This window comes from Bos javanicus, chromosome 14 (genome assembly GCF_032452875.1).
Source record: "Bos javanicus breed banteng chromosome 14, ARS-OSU_banteng_1.0, whole genome shotgun sequence".
Lineage (NCBI taxonomy): Eukaryota > Metazoa > Chordata > Mammalia > Artiodactyla > Bovidae > Bos > Bos javanicus.
The window spans coordinates 60,339,528-60,364,534 of record NC_083881.1 but is presented as its reverse complement, the minus strand read 5'-3'; the positions used below and the strand labels follow the sequence as shown (position 1 = coordinate 60,364,534).

The 25,007-nt window shown below is 42.0% G+C and overlaps 1 protein-coding gene across 1 annotated transcript in view; it reads right to left on the bottom strand.

The window, feature by feature from the left end:
- Positions 1-2,928: 2,928 nt before the first annotated feature.
- The window catches only part of DPYS (dihydropyrimidinase), a 99,260-nt gene continuing 77,181 nt past the window's right edge, over positions 2,929-25,007 (bottom strand). The window contains exons 8-10 of the mRNA XM_061439173.1: positions 15,876-16,083; positions 5,023-5,144; positions 2,929-3,360 (exon numbers count right to left, since the gene is read on the bottom strand). Coding sequence (XP_061295157.1) covers positions 5,037-5,144; positions 15,876-16,083 — 316 coding nt within the window. The 3' untranslated portion in view covers positions 2,929-3,360; positions 5,023-5,036. The remainder of the gene's footprint in view (positions 3,361-5,022; positions 5,145-15,875; positions 16,084-25,007) is intronic.

The window sequence follows — 25,007 nt, the reverse complement described above, 5'->3', positions numbered from 1 at the left end:
TTTGGCCAACCCAATAGTTCATCATCCTTTTTGTTCTGCAGTCAAGATAAATGACAGTTTGAGTAAACTGGATCACAGCCTGCTGTGGTGAAGGGGCTTGTATAACTCAATGAGGCTATGAGCCATGCCAAGCAGGGCCACCCAAGACTGAACAGGTCATAGGGAAGAGTTCTGACAAAACGTGGGCCACTGGAGAAGGAAACAGCAACACACTCTAGTATTCTTGCCTGGAGAACCCCATGGACAGTATGAAAGGCAAAAAGATACGATGCTGGAAGATGAGCCCCCGGGTTGGAAGGTGTCCAATATGCTACTGTGGGAGAGCAGAGAATGATTACTAATTTCAAGATAGGCTTCAGCAGTAAGTGAGCCAAGAATTTGCAAATGTCTGAGCTAGGTTTTGAAAAGGCAAAGGAACCAGAGATCAATTGCTAATGTTTGTTGGATCATGGAGAAAGAAAGGGAATTTCAGAAAAACATCTACTTCTGCTTCACTGATTATGCTAAAGCCTTTGACTCTATGGATCACAAAAAACTGTGGAAAACTCTTCAAGAGCTGGGAGTACCAGACCACCTTACCTGTCTCCTGAGAAACCTGTACTCAGATCAAAAAGAAGCAGAACCTTACATGGAATAACTGCTTGGTTCAAAATTGGGAAAGGAGTCCATCAAGGCTGTACATTTAATTTACATGCAGAGTACATCATACAAAATGTGAGCCTGGATGAATCCCAAGGTGAAATCAAGATACCTCAAGAAACCTCAGATATGCAGATGATACCACTTTAATGACAGAAAGTGAAGAGAAACTAAAGAGCCTCTTGAGGGTGAAAGAGAAGAGTGAAAAAGCTGGCTTAAAACCCAACATTCAAAACACTAAGATCATGGCATGAAGTCCCATCGCTCTATGGCAAATAGAAGGGGGAAAAGTAGAAGCAGCCACAGATTTTATTTACTTGCACTCCAAAATCTCTTTGGTGGATGGTGACTGCAGCCATGAAATTAAAAGATTCTTGCTCCTTGGAAGAAAAGCTATGACAAACCTAGACAACATATTAAAAAGCAGAAGCACTACTTTGCCGACAAAGATCCATATTATCAAAAACACTACTGTGTTTTTCCAGTAGTCATGTACAGATGTGATAGTTGGACCATAAAGAAGGCTGAGCGCTGAAGAATTGATGCTTTCGGATTGTGGTGCCGGAGAAGACTCTTGAGAGTCTCTTGGACTGCAAGATCAAACCAGTCAATCTTAAAGGAAATCAATCCTGAATATTCATTGGAAGGACTAATGCTGAAGCTGAAGCTCCAGCACTTTGGCCACCTGATGCAAAGAGCTGACTCATTTGAAAAGAAGGCTGTATATTGTCACCCAGCTTATTTAACTTATATGCAGAGTACATCATGAGAAATGCTGGGCTGGAAGAAGCACAAGCTGGAATCAAGATTGCCGGGAGAAATATCAATAACCTCAGATATGCAGATGACACCACCCTTATGGCAGAAAGTGAAGAGGAACTCAAAAGCCTCTTGATGAAGGTGAAAGAGGAGAGTGAAAAAGTTGGCTTAAAACTCAACATTCAGAAAACGAAGATCATGGCATCTGGTCCCATCACTTCATGGGAAATAGATGGGGAAACAGTGTCAGACTTTATATTTTGGGGCTCCAAAATCACTGCAGATGGTGACTGCAGCCATGAAATGACACTTACTCCTTGGAAGGAAAGTTATGACCAACCTAGATAGCATATTCAAAAGCAGAGACATTACTTTGCTAACAAAGGTCCGTCTAGTCAAGGCTATGGTTTTTCCAGTGGTCATGTATGGATGTGAGAGTTGGACTGTGAAGAAGGCTGAGCACCGAAGAATTGATGCTTTTGAACTGTGGTGTTGGAGAAGACTCTTGAGAGTCCCTTGGACTGCAAGGAGATCCAACCAGTCCATTCTGAAGGAGATCAGCCCTGGGATTTCTTTGGAGGGAATGATGCTAAAGCTGAAACTCCAGTACTTTGGCCACCTGATGTGAAGAGTTGACTCATTGGAAAAGACTCTGATGCTGGGAGGGATTGGGGGCAGGAGGAGAAGGGGACGACAGAGGATGAGTTGGCTGGATGGCATCACTGACTCAATGGACGTGAGTCTGAGTGAGCTCCAGGAGTTGGTGATGGACAGGGAGGCCTGGCGTGCTGCGATTCATGGGGTCGCAAAGAGTCGGACACGACTGAGCGACTGAACTGAACTGATGCTGGGGAAGATTGAAGGCAAAAGGACAAGGGGCGGCAGAGGTTGAGATGGTTCTCTGGGTTAGATAGCATCACCGACTCAATGGACACGAATTTGAGCAAACTCTGGGAGATAGAGAAGGACAGAGGAGCCTGGTATGCTGCAGTCCATGGGGTTGCAAAGAACTGCACATGACTTAGCAACTGAACAACAGCACAAAACTGGATTTCTACCACCCTTTCTCAAAAGTGTGAATACATCCCACATCTAAGTGAGTAAGTTGGGGCAGATTTGCCTGCCTTGAGAACATAAGTGCCTGGATTTTACGACATGTTTTTAAAATCCCTCTTGGCCTATTTACCCAGGGGAAGAAATATAAGCTCAGCTTCTCTGCATACATGAAGGATCACAGCATAGACCAGGAAGCATGGGGAGGGAAGGTTTCATTGTAGCATCTTTCAGCCACACCGATTCCATTTAATGCCCTCAAATCCTGTGTTCATTGGTGTGATTGGATAATTTGCGTTGGAGGTATTCTAAGGTTGAGTGTTCTATTTGATTACATGGGGTTTGCTGAGAAATCTGATTTCCAAGAGTTTGGAAGCAGATGTCTCTCAAGAAATTATGCTTTTGAATTAAAACCAACCTCCCAGACTCCCAATCCCATTAGTTAGGAGAAGATACACATGACAGGATAACAGGATATAAAATGAAGATCTAAATGTTTATTAATTATACTAAAGATCTAAATGCTTGTGAATTACAATAGAATGTAAAATCACAGAGTTAGCGATTTTAAAATAAATGTAGTCATTATAAAACTTTAAATGGGAAAGTGATTTTTAAAAATTCAAAGTAAGAAATCTGGTACAAGCAAAGATGACATTTTAAAGTATCGTCAATGAATTTTCACACTGACTTTTTATCTCACAATAATATTCATTTATATCTTCAATCTTACACAGCAACAAAGTCACAGTAAGAAAGACAGCAATTGCTTCTGAGAGGAAATCAAAGAAGCCTAGAGAGATTATTTTTTCAAAAGGATCTTAGGGAGTTGAAATAAGGCTTGCTTCTCCACGGGTTGACAGCATTTAACTGGGATGGGAACAGCAGCATCCTTTTCTCTGATTTTACCTTTGAACAGAATAAAAGGAAATGAGTGTAACATTCTCCCTCACAAAGAGATGCAGAACCGAAGCCTAACCCCCAAGAAATGTTATAATCAAAGTAAACACCAATCTTGCTCCTACAAATGCTGGTAATAGCATGTTACGCCATTCAACAGAATGTCTTCCTCTTGCTAATCTTCCTCTGAACTTTTAACACAATTTTCTTGGATTGGAAGAATAATTCTAATCATCAGGAAATGACAACAAAGCTGGAACTGTTGGCTTCACAGCATTATTAAAGACTTAACAACATTCAAATGAAAGAGAACACGGCTGGGAGTACACAGCACCCCATCACAGTCTCAGGGTTTATGTCAGGAAGCACAGGTTAGCATAATGTGCAAACCAGCAATGCCTAACTGGATTTGTATGTAAAATGAATCCTTTGACAGACAGTGTCCCTAATTAACACAAACACCTCTCCCTGTCCGTCATGTCAACCTCTTCTGTAATCTTTTGCTGATGTGACATGTTGCAAATCTGAATATATATTACACAATAAAAAGAAAAAAAAACATGGAGGCTAGTGAAGTTGCAAAACAAAACATGTAGATTTCATGAAGTCAATAGAAATGATGTTAGAGAAATGTTTAAATCACAGCAAAGCCCAACCAAATAGGTACCTGGCAGAGCGGGACCAGAAAACAACTGAAAAAATAATAATAATTAAAAAAAAAAAAACAAGAAAAAGAAAATTGACAAAGATGATGATCATAGGTGCTTGAAGAGGACAGATTTGAATGCAAAAAGAGAAAACTGATGAAGCACTCAAATTTTTTTTTTTAATGACCATATCTGTAATATTATTCTAAAACTAAGTGTGAAATAAAGCTTATCATATACTATCAAATAATTTTCCTGAAAAATTACACCTAAAGCAACATTCGATTCATTTTTCACTCATTCTAGCTTCTAGAAATGGTTGCCTTTACAATACAAAGATTCATTACTTCCAGATAAAGTCCTAATCAGTTTATACATTTTGACTATAAACTTGCACTCTTGGTGTTAAGTAGTAGCAACCTTCCTCAACAGCAGGGCCCTCTGTGTTACCAGCCTCTTGCTTATATCTGGTTTTGCAAGCCTCTGTGCAATGTTCCCTAACATCTCAGAGAATAAATCTCCAGCTAGCTCAAGGCCTTCTTCAACTTGGGAGGCTCACCCAAGTGTTCTGCGTCAAGAGGTCTTTTATCAGTCTGCCCTTTGGCCAAACTATCCTTGAATCTTAAGTCACTTGGAAGTCTTTGACCTTGATCTTGGACTCTTCAACCGTTCAGGAAAAAAGAGATAGGCTAAGGTCATATGTTGGAGAAGGCAATGGCATCCCACTCCAGTACTCTTGTCTGGAAAATCCCATGGACGGAGGAGCCTGGTAGGCTGCAGTCCATGGGGTGGCTAAGAGTCGGACACGACTGAGCGACTTCACTTTCACTTTTCACTTTCATGCATTGGAGAAGGAAATGGCAACCCACTCCAGTGTTCTTGCCTGGAGAATCCCAGGGACGGGGGAGCCTGGTGGGCTGCAGTCCGTGGGGTCGCACAGAGTCGGACACAACTGAAGTGACTTAGCAGCAGCAATGTCATATGTTGTGCTGCAGGAAACCTTGCTGTGCCCACCGTCCCTTACCCACAGCACGTGGCTCAGGGCTGGGCCTGCTTCCTGGTCCCGTGTGTGGAGTCTTCTTTGGATGTCAATGTGATGACTTCTCCTTTATAGGGTTCGCGCTTCACGGGGGTAGGTATGCAAGTCTGAAAGAGAGCATTTCATTTTTCTCTTGTGGTTTATTGACTTTCTGAATTCAAAGCTAAGTTCTGCTATCTAAATGAACTGTGAGATCAAAAACGAGGCAGTGAATTTATCATGTGCCTCGTACTCTTTACCCTTTCACAGAAATTCCCAGCGACTGCAGGTACCTGTGTCAGCCCACTTTCTCTGGCTGGGATTAAACTGCATCAGACAAAGGCCCAGGGAACACATGCTAATACCATTCTTTCCACCGCAACTTTCTCTGGGACCTCTACCATACCCTCCCACACTGGGTTCTATAACCACCGTACAGGCTTATCAAATGTTTTATCTTTTCTCGTGGCTTCAATCCCAGGTGTCTGTGTCCCCAGGGTTCTTTGTTGTACATGTCTTAAGACTTCCAGCATTTTGCGGCAGATTCTAGCAATCTGTGTGTACGTCTCCTCATTTTCCTGATTGTCTCTGCTTGTAATGGGCCTTCCACAGAATTTCCCATCTGGATCTACACCTCTCTGCTGGCCAACTGGGTAGCGGGACCCTGGATTCAGCCAGAGTTAATTCAGTGTTTGACCAGAGTTTTGAAATCAGGACTATCTAAACAAAGGGATTCATAAGGAGTAAATTATATTCTTCATCAGTGTGGAAACAAATTCCCTGACAGGTCAGGTGAATTGTAAACCACCATCATTAAGGGCATGGGCTCTGGAGCCAGCTTGCCTGGGCACGTTACTGTGCTTCAGCTGTAAACTGAGGATGGTAACAGCACTTAATTTATAAGTTGGTTATGAGAATTACATGTTGAGAGGATTAAATATATGTAAATAAAGCATTTAGAATAATGCCGAGTGTATAATAAGCTCTTAACAAATAAATATGTATGTGTGTATGTATGTGTGTATGTTTGTCTTATTTTTACCATCAAAACTAATATCTGATAGTGATCAACAGTGTGGGCTTTAGAGAAAGGCAGGTCTAAGTCTGAATAACAGCTTTGCCATTTACTGGCTACAGGAAACTAGCAAGTTAATAAGCCCCTCTGAGCCTACTTACTCACCTATGAAATGGAGGGAATAAAACCCACGTCCCAGGCACATGAGATTTCCCAGATACAAAGCATTTTCTTCATTCATTCAATAGATATTTATTGAGTACACACGAGCCCCAGGCACAGAGGATAAAGCAGAGAACAAGATGGAGACCATCCCTACAGCTGCAGAATTTGAAGCAAGCTGATCACTCAGTGAATAGGAAGACCCCTGACCTCTGCACACAAGTCCATGCCTCTGTCCATTTCCTGTGTCCAATGGAATGCTTTGCTGAACCTCCATTTCGACTCACTGTCAGCTAAGTCCCTTCCTTCACCCTGGATCCTGTCATCACCTTGAACATCGACACAGAGAAATGAAACACCGACCTCTCATGGCTGCCACCCAGCCCCTGGACATCATGGTTACTTGGAGCCCATCAACACCTGAAACTTTACACTCACGTAATTCCCCACTCTCTGATCACAATCTCCCTTTCAGGTCTTAAGTCTCCAGGCTTTTCCTTCTCCTGGTTCACTTTCCAAGCCCAGCGGTATGTATAAAAACCTCAGACATGCAGCACAACCTGCAACATGAGTGTGCTCAGTTCTGTCCAATTCTTGGCTCCTCTCTGCATGGCATTTTCCAGGCAAGAGTACTGGAGTGGGCTGCCATTTCCTTCGCCAGGGGATCTTCCCGACCCAGGGATTGAACTCGAGTGTCCCGTGTCTCCTACATTGCAGGCAGGTCCTTTACCCCTGAGTCACTGGGGAAGCACACTTGAAACTAAAGTGATCATAAATTTACCATCTAAACTGGGACATTCTGAGTGCGTAAAGGGTACTAAACATAATGAACAGGCATAATCCAGGACCGTCCAAGCAAACCAGGATTTGTTTCCACCTTCCTTCAACCTTTCTCTTACCGACAATCTAAAGTCTCACGTCTTTCTCTTTTCTAGTGGTTATTTGCACTTGGCAAAACCCGTGGCATATTTCAGTTCAATCATCAGCTTTTTCACAGCCCTTGGAGAAAATGACATCGGTGGGCAGATAATCCGTGTCACCTGCCTTTGTGCTGTGTATTCCTCATCAGCTCCCCTTCCCACCTCCCGGTTCCCACAACAGTTCCTTTGAAACCTTTCTGTCTGTGGTTTTCATCTGTACTTTTTGGTCTCTCCTGGACTCCTTAGGGACAACACTGGTGATTTAAATGGGGCTGTCAAGTCTGGGCCCTACCATCCTCATTCAGGAGAGGGCTTGTTCCACAAGCTGGCTGCTGGTCCCTTGAAGGATCCTTTCCCTGGACCTAATTGCAGGCTCAGGGATGACTCAAACCAGGTGAATCAGGGTCCTTCCTAACATCTTTCTGCCAGGAACATGTCTTCTTCCACTGTGGCATGCCCACCCTCTTTTTTACCTAAATATCTGCAATGGACCTTCAGTAACTCAGCCCAGACAATCGTCAGCCCAGGAAGCTTTAACTCTGCCTGCCACATCAGAGTATCTTGCTTACCACTTTCTGGTTTTGTGTAATAGTCTGCCTCCTCCAGCAGACTCAGGGACAGTGTATTGCTCTGTTTCTCCATAACGAGTATTCAGTAAATAGTTGACTGAGTCCCTACTGAGTCCCTACTGAGTCCCTACTGAGGGTGGAGGGTGTTGGTGGGAAGAGATCCCTCATCTGAGCTTCTCTCTTCTTTGCGTCTGTTGTCCTGGCCAGAGCTGACTCAGTTTCCCTCATCTTCTTTTGTTCTGCTTCACCACTGAGCTGCTCCCCAGGTTGCACTTGCCCTTTGCACTTGTCTTAAGACTGCTTTCCAGCTGCTCAGTCACTGTACTAGCAAGGCCACGAGGCCCCTCTCAGCCTGGCTGGTCACTGTGGTCACACTGCCCATCCAACAGCTCTGACCCGACTGGCCAGGTGTCACTTGCACATAGCTTCCCTCTGCATCTGCCGCTGAGGCTCGGGATGGGCAGGGACCGGTTTCCCACCAGAATGGCCATGGCCAACGGCCACTTCGGCACAGACTGACCTTCTTTGGGGAGTTTTCTGCCACCCCACAGGTCACAGCCTTCCCCTGTATAGACAAGCGGACAGGGATCAAAGAAAAGTTCTGATCTCAAGCCTTGTAGTCCTTTCAACCTTTTCATCTTTTCTTATCCTCGGACATGGTTACATAATCTCTTTTAATGCTAGACCCAGGTCTCGTTCATCTTTGTACTGTTTATCGCCCGGGGCACTGTACTCTGTGTACATTTTAGAACCTCAGTGATGTTCACTCTGATGAAATGGAAAGGTGACGGTGCCGGTGCTGCGGAATGTGAAGCTGTCCCTGCGTTATTCCAGAGCTCAGTTGCCCATTTGTTTTCCAAGTAGACTGACACTGCAGCTCTCAGGAAAAGCAGTCATGTGGCTTCTCTCTGGTGACAAACGGCAAGTCTCCATCTCAGCCTGGACATGGGCACTGGCATCTGGCATGCCCTCAGAGGGCATGCCCTAGGGGTGTCCTGGAGACTGTCCAAGGGGCACCAGCATCTGGCATAATTTCAGAGGCTGTCCTAGGAGTGGGAATCCAAATCAAGCGGGTTTCTTTCCCGGGTATCCAGGAGGAGTACAGTAATGACAGGACTCCATCCCAAGTCTCCCAACTAAGGGCACACCTATTACTTAGAGGATGTTAATGCAGCATAAAGCTCACAGAAAGGCCAGGATGAAGCATCAGAGGGTTCTGGGTTGAATAAAGGAAGTTGGTCTCTTCTCTTCTTGTGTTCTCTTGGCTTTCTTCCAGCCTCACCCATCAGCTTTCTTCAGCTCTCTTGCTGGCTCTTACCCTCCTCAACCTCTAAAGGTTGACAGCCCCAGAGCTCTTTCTCAAGGTCACTTTCTTCTCTGGTGGCCTCAGACTTGTGGTTTTAAATCTTATATATGCCAGGATTTCTGAATCTTGTGTCCAGCCCCAATCTCTCCCAAATCCCAGACTCCTTTATCCAAATGGCTAATGACCTCCTCACAGGGAGGCGTAACTAGCATCTCAAACAGAATGAGAACTTAAGCAGCAACAAACTATAGCTGATTACAGTTCTTTGAGCCTAGGAACTGCTGTCTTAGTTGTACCTGTATCATACCCAACACATGGAAGATGAAATAGCATCTGGGGCTTAATAAACATTTGTTAAGTGAAAGATTTCTTGACTGCGGGACTTTTTTTTTTCTCAAACTTTGTAGATGATATCGGGCGATAGAATCACCTGAGGGTAGCATTATCTATGATCACTTGACAGCTTTCTCAAGGAGCACCTCAAGAGACTAGGGTTCTGAATGTACAGCTTTGGGAGACTGACCTGGGTGGTGGCATCTTTCCGCCCTGTTACAGGCTGGTCAAAATTAGATGATCAGCCCAGGCCAGCAGTTCTTCCTGTCTTGATGTATTCACAACCAAATAGAAGGGCTTGAGAGTAAAACAGTTTGAAAGGCTATCCTAAGTAATACAAGAAACACGGATGGCACCTCACCCAGCAGGGTGCTGGTGGTTTACTCACATAGATGAGAGTTCAGTTTGAGTTCACAGTATTTAATGATGATTGTTACTATGATGAGTTAATAGAAAGACAAAAAAGAATTATATCACAATATGCAGTGCTAGAATAAATATTAATTGTAATCATTATATCTGCATAACTGAATTTTAGTTAGCTGATCAGGGGAAAGAGGAAACTTAAAGTTGATAGAAAATTTAACTGTATTGTCTGCAGAGAGTGGAATGCCAAGATGCTAGATTTTCTGATGAGCAAGACCATAGAAAAGAATCTTGAATTCCATGGAGTTCCTAATACAATGCTGACCATGGAGGCTAAGATATTAAAATAGTAATAAAGACAACAGAACTTCCAAATACCAAAAGCAGACGCTGACCTAACACCAAGCAGTTCCTTTGTTCCTTTGGAACAGCGACTGTCTGAGAATAAAATCCACACCTGGCTGGTGAATTTAGATAGGTACTCAGTACCTCATGAACGCCGAGGCTCTCAGAGGTCCTTATGGAACTGAGCTTGCCAAGGGATGGTGAATCACTAGACTCAATAGAGGTGATCTATAACAATGAAAATTCGCATTTTGATAATGTTTTATAATCCACCAAATGTTTCTATTTAATGTTCAAAATACTCTGTGAGCTATTTCTCCAGAACAACGTGAACACCTAATTGGTTTTCAGCAAATATTTACTGAGTGTTAAATGGTTAGATGAAATATGAAAAGAAAGCGTTTAGAAAGTCTCTGTACACAGTGATGTGCTGGTAAATGTTGACAACCCACCTTCCCTTTCTCTCGTCACTCCTAAAGCCCTGACTTAATGCACGTGCCTCTTTCTGTCCTGTAAATGCTCCCACCATGGCTGATTTCAAGCTACCAAACTAACATCACTGAATAAGGAGCTGGGGTGGGATACATACATGTGGCTCCAATATACAGCTCACCTTTTGTAAGTGTAAGTAAGAAGAGATCTACTTACTTTATTCATTACTAGCCATCCATCTGGGAAAATTAGAATTATATGGCAGTTGATGATGACTTCAATTATTAATATTTTCCTTGAGCTACCACATTGAGAAAGACATTGAAAAACTGTCATTTAAGAAATGGAGGACACCCATTTCAAAGATTAGATCAGCCATTCACTCAATTTTATCGTATCTAAATGGCAAATTATGTGTATAGATGCAAAGGTACAGCCAGTTTAAAAGCTTGGGCAGCAGTATTCTGAAACCATGCATGACTCCATGCAGATATTCCTGCTTCTTCAGAAAATGCCACATGACTCTTATTTTACAAAAGAGATTGGGTTGCTTACTACTGAGAAAAGAGGGGATGATCGGAAGAATGTCTATACTTCCAAGCTTTGGTAAAAAAATGTAACACTCTAAACACACAAAAAGTCTAGAAATAATAAACCATTTGAGTCTAAAGAGCTAGCTTTTGGAGGGGGGTAAAGAATGAATCACATGTGAATTGATTTTGTTCTTTCAAAATGTTCTTGAACATCTCAGTTGCTGTTACAGTGGCCCCCATATGCATCATTGGTTGAATGCACAGATAGAAAAAGACAACAGTCTAAGGGACTAGAACATCTGTGGATTTTGGTACCTGCCGATTCTGAGAACAAAACCCCTACAGATACCAGGGACAATGTACTTTTTTTCTTCCTCTTTTATTTTTATTTCCCTGAATCCCCCAGTACTCTTCCATATGTGACTTTTTATATTGAATTGAAATATATATTTTATTATTATGTTTATCAAATAAAGTTTGATATTTCATCTCCTGATCTAATTTTTTTCCCTTAAGGATCCGCTGTTTAAATGTTAAAGTAACAATTTCCTGAAGCTGTCAAACTACATTAAAATGTCATTTCTCTCCTTTGGACTTCCTCTTAATATCTGTTAACAGTGACAGCTGCACAGCATGATACTAAGTTTTTTATTAAGTCATAAAATCATCGATAGAAATCAAGTTTACAGATAACCCCACTGTTTGGGACAAGGCACTGGACAATCTTCTGTGCAAATTAATCTAAATTCCTGTCCATGGCCTCTGAAACTATAGTCTTTGTTCCTTCTATTTGCAATTCATCTATTTATCAACACCTACTAGATAGCAAGTATTGGGCATAAACAAAGTAAGTTCTTCAAAGAACTAACATTCTAGCCAGGAGACCAGCTGAGTTCTGGGACTGAGAAACCCTGGCATTTCTCTACAATCTGTGCTTTGGAGTCCAGAGTGGCGAGTGATTAATGTTCTTGGGAAGGATAACAGGTGAGCAGAAGTGGTGTGCGCACTTCCTGCTTGCCTTCAAACTCTTATCCTCACTCACGGAGAAGTTTGAACATTTTAAATGAAAACCAAGGGAAAAGCTCTCATTACTTCATGTGAACATAAAATCTAGGATTCTTAACAGCTCTTTTTCTTACCTTCAGTGTGATATGTTTCTTCTATAAAATTATCTTTGCCTAATGGAGATTTAAAAAAAAGATCTGAAACATCTCCACACAATCTTCAAACCTCTTTTTATCCACTTTATTTGATACTTTCTCCACATTAACACTTTTAAAAATAATGGATTCCTCATGATTTGGGTTTCACAATTATGTTCTTTTTTCTTGTTCTATTGAAATCCCATGGTATAGTGAGAATCTGGAAGGCATTACCACAAACCCTGGCTCTTATGATTCCTCACTGCTTAGCCCAGGGAAATTTTACCTAATTTTGCTGAGAGTCAGTTTTCTACTCTGTAAAACAGGGATGATGCTATCTCTCACATGGCTTGCTGTGCAGATTAAGTAAAATAAAAACTATTAATTACACCAAGTACAGTGCCTGACAGATCATAAGTACTCAGAACAACATATTATAATGACAACTATTACTTATTGTAAAAGCAATCATGGACTAAAATACCTTCAAAGTTGAGATCAGAAGAAAATATTAAGAAACTAACTCACAAAACTGATGGTGAACTCTGAAAAAAATGACGCTGACATTAATTTTGCCAACAAAACACCCAACAATTGAAATAGAGAACTGATAAAGCCAATCATGTGGTGATCTTGGCTGCCTCAAACATTTTCCCAACAGGAGGAAGACTTAGGCAAAGTCAGTCTTTTAAATATAGTCTATCAGGAAACCTGGGTTCAATCTCTGGGTCAGGAAGATTCCCTGGAGAAGGAAATGGCAACCCACTCCAATATTCTTGCCTGGAACATTCCACAGACAGAGGAGCCTGGTGAGCTACAGTCCATGGGGTCGCAAAGAGTCCAACATGACTGAGAGACTAACCCTTTCACTTTTTCTGTTGGATCTACCACTTCTAAGTCTACGTTTCTGTTTATTCCTTGTATTACTACTACGAGTGTCATGAATGAACTAGCTTCCATCAATGTCTCTAATTATTTTTTCCCAAACCTAGTACAGAATAATTTACCTCCCATTAACTTTGGCCACCTCATGTGAAGAGTTGACTCATTGGAAAAGACTCTGATGCTGGGAGGGATTGGGGGCAGGAGGAGAAGGGGATGACAGAGGATGAGATGGCTGGATGGCATCACCAACTCGATGGACGTGAGTCTGAGTGAACTCCGGGAGTTGGTGATGGACAGGGAGGCCTGGCGTGCTGCCATTCATGGGGTCGCAAAGAGTCAGACACGACTGAGCGACTGAACTGAACTGAACTGAACTCACTTTAAGGGCTTCCCTTGTAGCTCAGTAGGTAAAGAATCTGCCTGCAGTGCAGGAGACCCGGGTTTGATCCCTGGGTTGGGAAGATCCCCTGGAGAAGGAAATGGCAACCCACTCCAGTATCCTTGCCTGGAAAATCTCAGGGACAGAGGAGCCTGATGGGCTACAGTCCATGGGGTCGCAAAGAGTCGGGCATGACTGAGCGACTAACACTTACTTACTTAACTCACTTAAGTCAACCTTTATGTTTTACAGTATGTGGTTTATTGCTTAAGCATATAGCTTTTGGAGTCAGACAACCAGAGTTTATGTTTTGGTCCTGCCATATATGACCTGTATGACATTACGAACTTTATTTCCTGAAGCTTCAGTTTCCTAATATTTAAAGTGGGGAAAATAATAAATACTCCCTCACTCACAGGGTTGTTACAGTTACAAGACCCCCTAGCACTGTGCTTTGCCTCAGTAAGAGCTCAGTAAATGTTAGTATTGCTGTAATTTACCATATGATATTTAGAAATACATGGAAACCTTATAGTTTCTACCTACCTGTCACCTGTCAGTGTCAACATTTACAAATTAACAAAATAAATGGCAACCTTAAATATTTTGACTGGAATACAGTAGATGACGAATTGTAACATTCTGAGAATCTACAGCATTCCAAAGTACTTGTTTACTAAATCAAAGCTTTAGGAAGTGATTTTTAAAGAAGAAGAAGAAAGGATGAATCTTATTTATAACAAAGTCTGAGAATCCACAAGCAAAAACATTTCACAAGACATTAGGGAAGAAATCAAAGAGACTACAAGATCCAAATGAAATGAATCAGAAAACAGCTAGAGAACTTTGGAAAAAGAGAAATGTATTTTAAAATGTAAAAAGACAAGGAAGCCTTAGAACTAATCCAAGGGTTATAAACTGTAATGGTTATGTAGTCAGGTTGGGAACATTAATGAGTGAAGCCTGCAGATGAAAGTCATAAAGGCTGCCTCTGCAGGGCTCTGTCACCCAGCTCTAGCCTAGTCTTACCCTGTGAGATTGAAGGCACTGGTTGCCTTCCATCACTTCCAAACCAGCCGTTTAGATGATTTTAATCTGAAATTTTTGATATGTTAGTGTATTTAGTGAAATGACTTTTTAAAATTGTTGAAAACACTGCATGACCTAAATAAACAAATGTGGAAATGCCAGACATAGTAAAAGAACATACCTTTTAATACCTCTCTTATAACAACAGGATTATTACAAAGACTTTATTATAAATTCAGTCATCAAAGGGGGAAAACAAAGAGACAGAACTGATATTTATAGACCTCCCACTAGTGCCTTATATTTTACAATCTCACTTGACTCTTACAATCTCCTGGGGAGAAAACACTATCCTCGATTTCGAGATGAGGAAGCAGCCCAGGGACGACAGAGAAGCTTGGCCACACAGCGAGGAAATGTGAAGTCCAGGGAGAATTCATATTTACTTGACCCCAAACCCTGCCGTGAATGCACCTTGAAAGTGAAAGTGAAAGTCGCTCAGTCGTGTGCGACTCTTTGTGATCCCATGGACTCCTGGAGAAGTCCATGGAATTCTCCAGGCCAGAATACTGGGGTGGGTAACCTTTCCCTTCTCCAGGGGATCTTCCCAACCCAGGGATCGAACCCAGGTCTCCCGCATTGCGGGCGGATTCTTTACCAGCTTAGCCACAAGGGAAGCCCAAGAATATTGGAGTTAGTAGCCTATCCCCTCTCCAGCAGATCTTCCTGACCCAGAAATCGAACCGGGGTCTCCTGCATCGCAGCCTGATTCTTTACCAACTGAGCTATCGGGGAAGCCAGGATGCACCTTGCAGACCTTCAACTACAGGGAGTGTAGTTTCTCATGGGGCAGTTGTTGAGCTTGAATGTCATGTTTTTGTTCTTAGGGGAGGCCACGCCTCTCACTGCTGCTCCCAGCCAATGACAGCACGCCACGTAGCTGTACGCAGGAACGGGCTCACGGGCTGTCTGTAGGTTGCTCAACCTTTGTTAGTTTGTATGAGATGGTATTCTAGGATGCTCCTCACGCTGTTTTTTCTCCCTCTCTCATTCCTTGGGGTTGGGCTTGAGTTGCAGTCTGATGGCTCTCCACAGTCTTTCCCACTTTCCCTCCCATTTTTCTCTCAGGTGTAAAACGGTGGCACTTTTATCTTTCTGGATGGCTACTTGTGAGACGAGCCTGACTAACAGCAATTGCCAAAAGGCCCATAGCGGCCCTGAACTTGTCTAGGAAAACACGACTTGGTCCATTAGGAAACCCTGAATAGGCAGTAATCTGCAAAGGAAAATGCATCCATCCAGTAATGATTTTTTCTTTGAAAGCTCTATTTATCCCTAACTTTTTCTGACATCCCAGGAATATGTTACCCCACTGTATGTGATAATACCAGCACCAACATCCAGGAGCACATGACAGTCCAGCCCCTGCAGGCCCAAACTCACCTGGTCCCGTTGCTTGATCCGTTTGTAAATATATTCAGCAAACGGTTTACGAGGAATAAACTTCCCATCTCCTGCAGAGACACTGAAAACTCCAGCTTCGTATACCACTTTGCCTCTTGAAATAGTCACCACGGGCACCCCATGGCAAACCATGCCCTCGAAGATGTTGAAGTTGACAGCCTGATGATGAGTTTTTGCCGAAATGGTCCTGATGTAAAAACAAAGATTCTCCTGATCATGCCTGGCTCACTTGACAAGTATGAAATATTAAAAGAATGGCTTAGAAGAAAATTTAGCAACTCTATTAAGCCATAGCTTTATTACTGGAACAAGTGACTTTAAGAATAGAACATAGCATTAACATTTCATTACAAAGTAATTACATTTTCTGAGAGAAAAACCCAGTAGATCACTCTTTATGGTGATTAAAGAGGTGGAGTGGGTGGAAGAAGGGCATTGTCTCTCATGTTTATGATTTTAAGTTATTTTTATGTATATGTTTAAAGAACAAAATACTAATTATAAAATATTTCAAATAGATGAGTCTGATGAACACACTGACCCAATACCCAACTCTACAGAATTTTAACTTTTTGCAGACACAGTTGAGGCTTCCTCAATACTTCTCCCCAAATTCCATTCCATTCCCAGAGGTAATAGTTAAAGGGTAGCTTTCAAGGCAAATCATATCTTGAATTTCTTTCCCTTGTCTGTGGCAAAACTGGAAATTTGAGCACAATATAAATAACAAAATATGTTAGCATATAATCCCTTAGCATATTTTGTCACGTGTTTGCATATTCATCAGCTGTCTCAGCAGTTTATTAATACTTCTCAATCATATACAATATGACTTCCAGGCTGGATATTTGGAAATGCTGGGTGTCTCCTTTCCCTAAATCACATTAAATGGAAAATGAAAAAGAAAATCTGGCAGCAGTGGATTTGGACCATACAAGCATAACCTGAAGTTTCTACAAGTGCTTGCTCTCAGGAATGGATTAAACAAAAGTGATTTGTAAAAAAAAATCCCAAGGTTAGGTCGAAGGAATAGCAGCTAACAGCTCCCCTGCAGTCCTAATCTGGAGGGTCAGAGCTGGGAAACTTCACAGAGCCACTTCCAGTGGAAATGAATGGGATCACACTGGCCTGGTCTTGGGTTCCAGAACCCCGTACCCAACTACCTGTTGGGTTTCCACTCCTTAACACGTCCAAACAAATTCTTGATTTTCCATGATGACTACAGTCCACACACTTGAATTTGCTCCTCTCTTGAATTTCTCATCTCAATAAACGCTACCTCCAACTATGTTTCCTCAATCCTTAACCATCATCAAGCCTATTGATTCCACCTCTTCCCCCAAAGATCTCAAACCTGCCCACTTTTCTCCCACTCTGTTGTCCCACTGAGTCATCTCGGTGACACCACAACCATCTCTCATCTGGACAACCTCAACACCTCTTCATGTTTCCACTCTATTTTTTTTTTTTTTTTAGCATTTTGTCTGTACTGTGCTGCATGTGGGATGGTTCCCTGACCATGGATAGAATCCAGGGCATCTGCAGTGAAACCACCAAATCCTAACCACTAGGCCACCAGAGAGCTCCCTCCGTGTTTCAACTCCTACCCTTCTGCACTCCTCAACCCTCCCCACAAAGCTGCTCAAATGATTTTTTTTTTTTTTAATGAGTATCACATCAGGTCACATTTCTGCTTGAAACCCTCACTAGCTCCAGTCTGTTCCCCAAAAGCCAAATAACTGTTTAAAAAGCCCAGATGATGATAACCACAAAAAAGAATCTGCTCCCAATGAGAAATATCAGCATGGAAAAGAAAGAGAGGAGCTTCCTTATGCCAGGTGGATACTTTATGACATCCTATTTCATCTTTATAGCACTGCTTCAAGATAGAGAGTATTTTCTACACTTGACAAGTAAATAAATTGCGATTTAGAGAGATTATATAACTTGTCAAAATACCTATGACTACTTTGATGAAACTGCAACCTTTTTATATTTTTAAAATTAACTACAATAAATTTACTTTTTTAGTGGTAGTTCTGTGAATTTTGACACCTGGATAGAAGCTTTATCCTCACAACACTTTGGACACAAAATAGTCCCATCACCTCCCATAACTCACACCATTCCTGTGTAGTCACAACTTCCCCTCCCCCATAACTCTTGGAAAACCCTGATCTATTCCCTGTTACTGTAGCTGTCTCTTTTCAAGAATGTCATATAAATGGAATCATTGAGTAGGTAACCTTTTGAATCTGACTTCTTTCATTTGGCATAACTGTTTTGAGATTCACCCAAGTTGTTGTGTGTATCAGGAGTTCATTTCTTTTTAATTGCCATGTAGTATTCCTTTGCATGGGCTTCCCAGGTGGCACTAGTGGTAAAGAAACCCCTCCCAATGCAGGAGACTGAAGAAATGTGGGCTTGATCCCTGGGTCAGGAAGATTCCCTGGAAGAGAGCATGGCAACCCACTCCAGTATTCTTGCCTGGAGAATCCCATGGACAGAGGAGCCTGGCAGACTATGGTCCATAGGGTAGCAAAGAGTCAGACACGACTGAAGCAACTTAGCATGCACACAAGCATGCACGCATTCCATTGTACAGATGCACTACCGAGTGCTTTTCCATTCACCTTCTGAAGGTCATTTTGGTTGTTTCCAACTTTTGATGATTATGAATACAGATGTCATAAAGATTCATGTACATATTTGTTGTGAGCTCTTCTCTACTATATATTCCCATGAGTGGCGTTGCTGGGTCATATGGCCAGTGTATACTGCCAAAAAACGGCTTTCAGTATCCTTAGCAATCAACTTCCTCATATAGAGAAACATTAAAAGATCACTAATGATTGGCAGGTGGGTACAAATACAACAACAATAATTTCAAACACTAAGGAGGCGGGAAGAGTACTGATCAAATAGCAAGTGATGTCATCAACGTAAGGAAATGAATAAAATAGTCAAAGGGTTAGTAGATATAGAATGAGTTATGAATAAGTTATGAGTTGGTGATAAAAGATGCAGACTTAAAGAAAATAAATCTAGGAAACAATATAAAGGAGATTTAGACGTTCAGGCTACAGTGACTTTTTTATGACCAACACAGTCTCTCTGATAGTGCCATAGTCTGGTACTGGGTTCCTGCTTTTCACAGTTACACTGATGGCAGAAGCTCTGGGGCTTATATTGTAGTATGTTACATAAGCATGTCTAGACTGATGCATTAGTAAGGCTGCTGTAGAGAGAAAATAAAATGCATAGTAATTCATGCTGAAATGGTTGTTTACGTACAAGATTGGGAGGCAAGAAAGAGAAAACCCTAAGTTATAAAACTTTATTTCTCTAAGCAGAAAGTTAAGAGTTACAGATGCTGTTAGGAAAATAATCTAACAGAAGAAATAAGTTCTATACACAAAAATTGCCATTACAATATCTAAACTATTGAAAAACTGAAGCATAACAATTTTCCAATGATTACTCAATGGAATATGGCATATCTATGAAAGACTAGAATTAAGAATACACTGGGAAAGATTTAAATGGAAAAAAGTTGGGTTTTCCTAACTTCCCAGAAAGCATGGGTGAACACATATCATGTGGACAAATGCCAAGGAAATATACAAGACAAAGTGCTTGTGTGCCTAGGAAAAACAAATACACAAAAAACAAGTAAATATGAGAGCAAAAGATCTGTGGCAGCAAAATACCAAATCAGATTTCTCTGCCTCAGCCAAAATAAAGGTCATGGTTTTGACTTTCTCAGTGTTGGGGTTAGCAAGAGAAAGAGGGCAATTAGGCAACATCTAAGTGATGCGCTATAAGGCATTATGTAAATGAGGTCCAATTAACACAAAATGTAAATTCTTGGCATTATCACCAGCAGCAAAACTCTGTGCTTCCACTCTCACATTGGAAGGTGTCTGACAGGGTGTCATTCCTCACCCAGCTTTTCCTTCCCGCTGAGCTGAGAGTCTCCAGTTCCTTCTGTGCTTTCACACTTCTGAATCTTCTCTTTCCCTGGGTGCTCTTCTCACTGCTCACATCTGCCCTCTCCCTGCCCCTGCCATGCCAACTTCTTTTACCTTCCACTAACTAGATTCTGCTCAAAAATCCTGGTTCCATGTCAGTTATATCTCAATAGAGCTGAAAAAGAAAAGAAGAGAAATGAAATGAAAAGAAACAAAAGGAAAGGAAAGAAAAGGAAAGGAAAGGAAAGGAAAGAAAAAATAATACTGGTCCCTCTAGAAGCTAACCCTGATAACCCAGGGTGAAACTTGGCATTTTCCTCTGTGGTTTAGCATTATCTAAATCAGTTACTATGTTTTGTATGTTTTGGAAATAGAATGCTGACTTAAATGGAATGTAAACATCCAGTCCCACAGTTCTGTTGTGTACTTAACATTTCTGAACTGTACCAGCTCATTAGTAATAAATAAATAAACATTGTTACAATTATCATTCTTAGTTGTATTGTATCCAGTTATGTGAAATATTTGTTTATCAATACCTAACAATACTTAGCAATACCAACATTGTCAAGATGATCAAGTCCATAGATAAGTATTATCACCCCATGTCCTGGATAACAAGGCTGAAATACAGCTGTGTAAGAGCTTGCCCAACCCACTCCAGTGTTCTTGCCTTGAGAATCTCAGGGATGGGGGAGCCTGGTGGGCTGCCATCTATGGGGTCGCACAGAGTCAGACACGACTGAAGCAACTTAGCAGCAGCAGCAGCAAGAGCTTGCCCAGTTTGATACTGAAGCAACCTCTGAGAGGTTGGAATCACTGCCTCTTTTTGAGTAAACTGGTATATCTGTAACCCCATCGTAAGAAGATTTTAAAACTTGTGGTACATTTTCAATATTTGTTTTAAACAAAAAAATACAACACAGTATCATCACAAGGTTTATAAAATTATTACAAAATGTATTTAAAATCTACTTATTACCAGTGCAGTATGGGAGATGCTTCCCTCATAGCTCAGTTGGTAAAGAATCTGCCTGCAGTGCAGGAGATCCAGGTTCAATTCCTGAGTTGGAAAGATCCCTTGGAGAAGGAAATGGCAACCCACTCCAGTATTCTTGACAACCCACTCCAGTATTCTTGACAACCCACTCCAGTATTCTTGACTGGAGAATTCCAAGGACAGAGGAGCCTGGTGGGCTACAGTTCACGGGGTCACAAGAGTCGGACACAACGTAGCAACTAAACTACCACCATGAAAGATGTGGTCCACTGATGAAATAAGCACAAGTTCAAAGTCACACAATTGCTTTTTTAAGGACGCTTGTCCCTTTGAACATGCTTCCTCCAAGGCAGAGGCCTTCTGCTCTAAGGCAGAAGCCACAACACACTTCTCAGATGCCTTTGCAGCTGACCCCGTCACGTGACCTGGCCTCCTCCAAAATGGTGCCCCCGCACCAGTCTTTGCATGGCAAGCTGGTGGCTCAGGAAGCAGGTGCCACAGAATCCATGTTGGTGAAGGTAGAGATGGATCAATCCTGTTTTTCAGGCCAGCTGTGACAGAGGTTTAGCACTAGGGTTCAAGCCCTGCTTCAGTCAAACCATCCATGGTAACTGAGCCCAGGGACAGCCCTGGGGCTCTCCACTATCCTGTGGGAGACCTGGGGCATGGGTCCCAGCTACGCATCCTCTAGCCTGGTCTTCTGGCCCTCCTGGAGATTCTCTGAGCCACCAGTTTTTTTAACATGTTCCTCTTTTGTTTAACCACCTAGCTTAGAGTTCTTTTGCTTGCAGCTGAAGAACCCTGCCTGATACACTTTTTTCTTTTAGCCATCTTAGAAGAAAGCAAGAACAACATGCCCGGGCTCTGACTAAAAGAGATTCAGTCATTGGACAAACAGGTCATCATCCTAAGGTTCAGCAACACTGGGAGACCAACTGGAGCAGGTGACAAATGGGAGCTTTGCAGCGTATTTCAGCCACACGTGGTCCTATTCCGAGAGATGCAGTGTAGCAAGCACTGTAGTCTCAACCCTTGACATTCACTCTCCCTTCCTTTGGTTTCAGCCACCCCCTATTTTTCTTTAAGAAAACCCTCTCAGGAATTTCCTGGTGGTTCAGTGGTTAGGACTCCGAGTGTGTCCACTGCTGGGGTGGTGGGTTCAATACCTGGTCAGAGAACTAAGATTCTGCATGCTGTGGCCAAAGAAAAAAGAAAAAAAGAAATGTCTCTCTCCCACTGGAGTTAATCTGGCAAGATGGCTACACATGGTGCCCTGTTCTTCCCTGGCTAAGAGACGGGAAAACTCAATGTTTCCCAAGAATTTGAATCTTTGGCAGGATGACAAAATAAACCAATAAATAAAAGTGATTGGAGGGTACATCACTGAACACAGATCAACTTCTGTCCGTGGTTGTTCTGGGCTCTGCTCTTTCAAAGCCTGGCCCATAGACTATTCCTTTGATTTATGAGCTCCCCATGACCTTCTCATAGACCATTTTTACTCACCTGAGTGTAAGTTACTTGCTCTGGTTTGCAGCCAAAGACCCTGACTGATAAAGACTTTGGCCTTTGGAGAGTAATTCCTGTAATGAAAAGCCCAAGATGTCTGAGGCACAGTTCAAAAGGTCTATTACTCAAAAAGAAATCAGAAGCTACTTTCCACCAAATCTGTCCACAGAATAGATGTGAATGTGGGGTGGTGCTCTGATTCCATTCATAAGTCAAACCAAAGAGCTGTGAAATTCATCATCAAACATTTTTTCAACTTAATGATATGCAAGCGAGCTCAGGAGAGGAATAATTATAAGAAATACCTTCTTTTTGATTATCGATTGGATGGCTAGGCTCTTGGTCTGTCCCAGTGGTGACAGGAAAGATAAGAATGATTAAAGTCTTCCCATCTGGGAAGTGAGGCTGGGTTCCTGGAGCATTGACTCTTCATTAGCAGATTCTCCGTGGTCACCCTGCCCCAAGGGAAAAGCTGCTCTCTGTCAAACGAGCTTTGAGCCTGTATCAAACAGGCACATCTCTCTGCAGAGGGGTGTCAAGGTTGTCTTAGCGAGTCCCAATTATACACATCTCCAAGGCTTGAGCTGACAGGAAAGCAGAAGCCCTGAAGATAACATTAAGCTGTTTTTCAACTGAGTCAATAACTTTGATACCACTGACATCACAGCCACAGAAAAACATTCTGTCCCTTTGCAAATAGCTTTCTATCAGAGAGCTGCGTGCTCCTACAGATGAGAAAATCACTGAAGCAAAGCCTGCGGGAGATGGCAACACTGTCCGTGTGCTTTCAGAGAGGACACTGGAGAGAGGACGAGAATTCCTGAGAATAACTGCGGGTCTTCCTGACCCCAGAGAAGTCACTTGTGTAGGTGTTTTCTTATAGTTTCTCCAACTCAGCTACTTCGTCCATGGCATGAATAGATTCTTACCATGAGAACCAAAAGTAAGTTAAAAGAATCGTCTCAGGTCTATTAGTGGCTTCTTCAAAAATATATCTTATCTCAAAAAAAGGGAGGGGGTGGGAAGAATTGGGAGTTTGGGATTGACACCTATATACTATTGACACTTATATACTATTGACACTATGTACAATATAGATAATGAATGAGAACGTACTGGATAGTGTAGGGAACTCTACTCAATGTACTGTGGTGACCTGAATGGGAAGGAAGTCCAAAAGGGAGATGATATTCATACATGTACGGCTGATTCATTTTGCTGTACAGTAGAAACTAACACAACAGTGTAATCAACTATACTCCAATAAAAATTAATTTAAAATATATATATATACACCTCATCTGTCTACACTGTGTTCTGGTACCTTCTATATTGAACATGAAGGGATATTAACCATTTAAAGCTTCCCAAGAAGAACCAAAGAGCCTCTTGATGAAAGTGAAAGAGGAGAGTGAAAAAGTTGGCTTAAAACTCAACATTCAGAAAAGTAAGATCATGGCATCTTGTCCCCATCACTTCATGGCAAATAGATGGGGAAACAGTGGAAACGGTGGCAGACTTTATTTTTGGGGCTCCAAAATCACTGCAGATGGTGACTGTAGCCATGAAATTAAACGATGCTTGCTCCTTGGAAGAAAAGTTATGACCATCCTAGACAGCATATTAAAAGGCAGAGACATTACTTTGCCAACAAAGGAGCATCTATCTAGTCAAAGCTATGATTTTTCCAGTAGTCATGTATGGATGTGCGAGTTGGACTATAAAGAAGGCTGAGTGCCGAAGAATTGATGCTTGTGAACTGTGGTGTTGGAGAAGACTCTTGAGAGTCCCTTGGACTGCAAGGAGTCCATCCTAAAGGAAATCAGTTCTGAATATTCATTGGAAGGACTGATGCTGAAGCTGAAACTCCAGTACTTTGGCCACCTGATGCAAAGAGCTGACTCATTTGAAAAGACTCTGATGCTGGGAAAGATTGAAGGTGGGAGGAGAAGGGGACGACAGAGGATGAGATGGTTGGATGGCATCACCGACGCAATGGACATGAGTTTGAGTAAGCTCTGGGAGTTGGTGAAGGACAGGGAAGCCTGGCATGCTGCAGTCCATGGGGTCACAAAGAGTCGGATACAACTGAGCGACTAAACTGACTGACTGAACAACACTATGAGGTAGATACTATTTTTTCTCCCATGCAGTAGACAAGGATGATGACACAAAAAGGTGAGTAACTCACGCTCTGTTACACAGCTTGTAAGTTCATGTAGCTCACATGAGATAAGAAGTTGGACTCTTAACCACTAGACAATGTAGCCCCTTGAAAGCTCTATGAGAAGTTACTTGCAAAGCATGCAATCAGTGAAAACATTCTTCCTCCACCAGGAAACAAATGGGAAGCAGCTTGTCCCATACTTCCTGGTGTTTCTTAAGTCTGTTTTCTGTTTAGCCACAAGAGGTTTAGGATGCTATTCCTTAAACTGAGATTGGTCATTCTCCAGATGATCACAGTGGAAGATTTTTTTTTTTTTTAATGTGTGTTCCAACTGTCCATTTCAAACTACTTCTCTCTCAATTTCTTGGATGTGACAAGTTACATAAATGGGGAGCAAAGCAGTCACTTCTCTGGAAATGCTAAATGGTGTTGCTTCAAGTGCATTCTCATTATTAAGCAAAGTT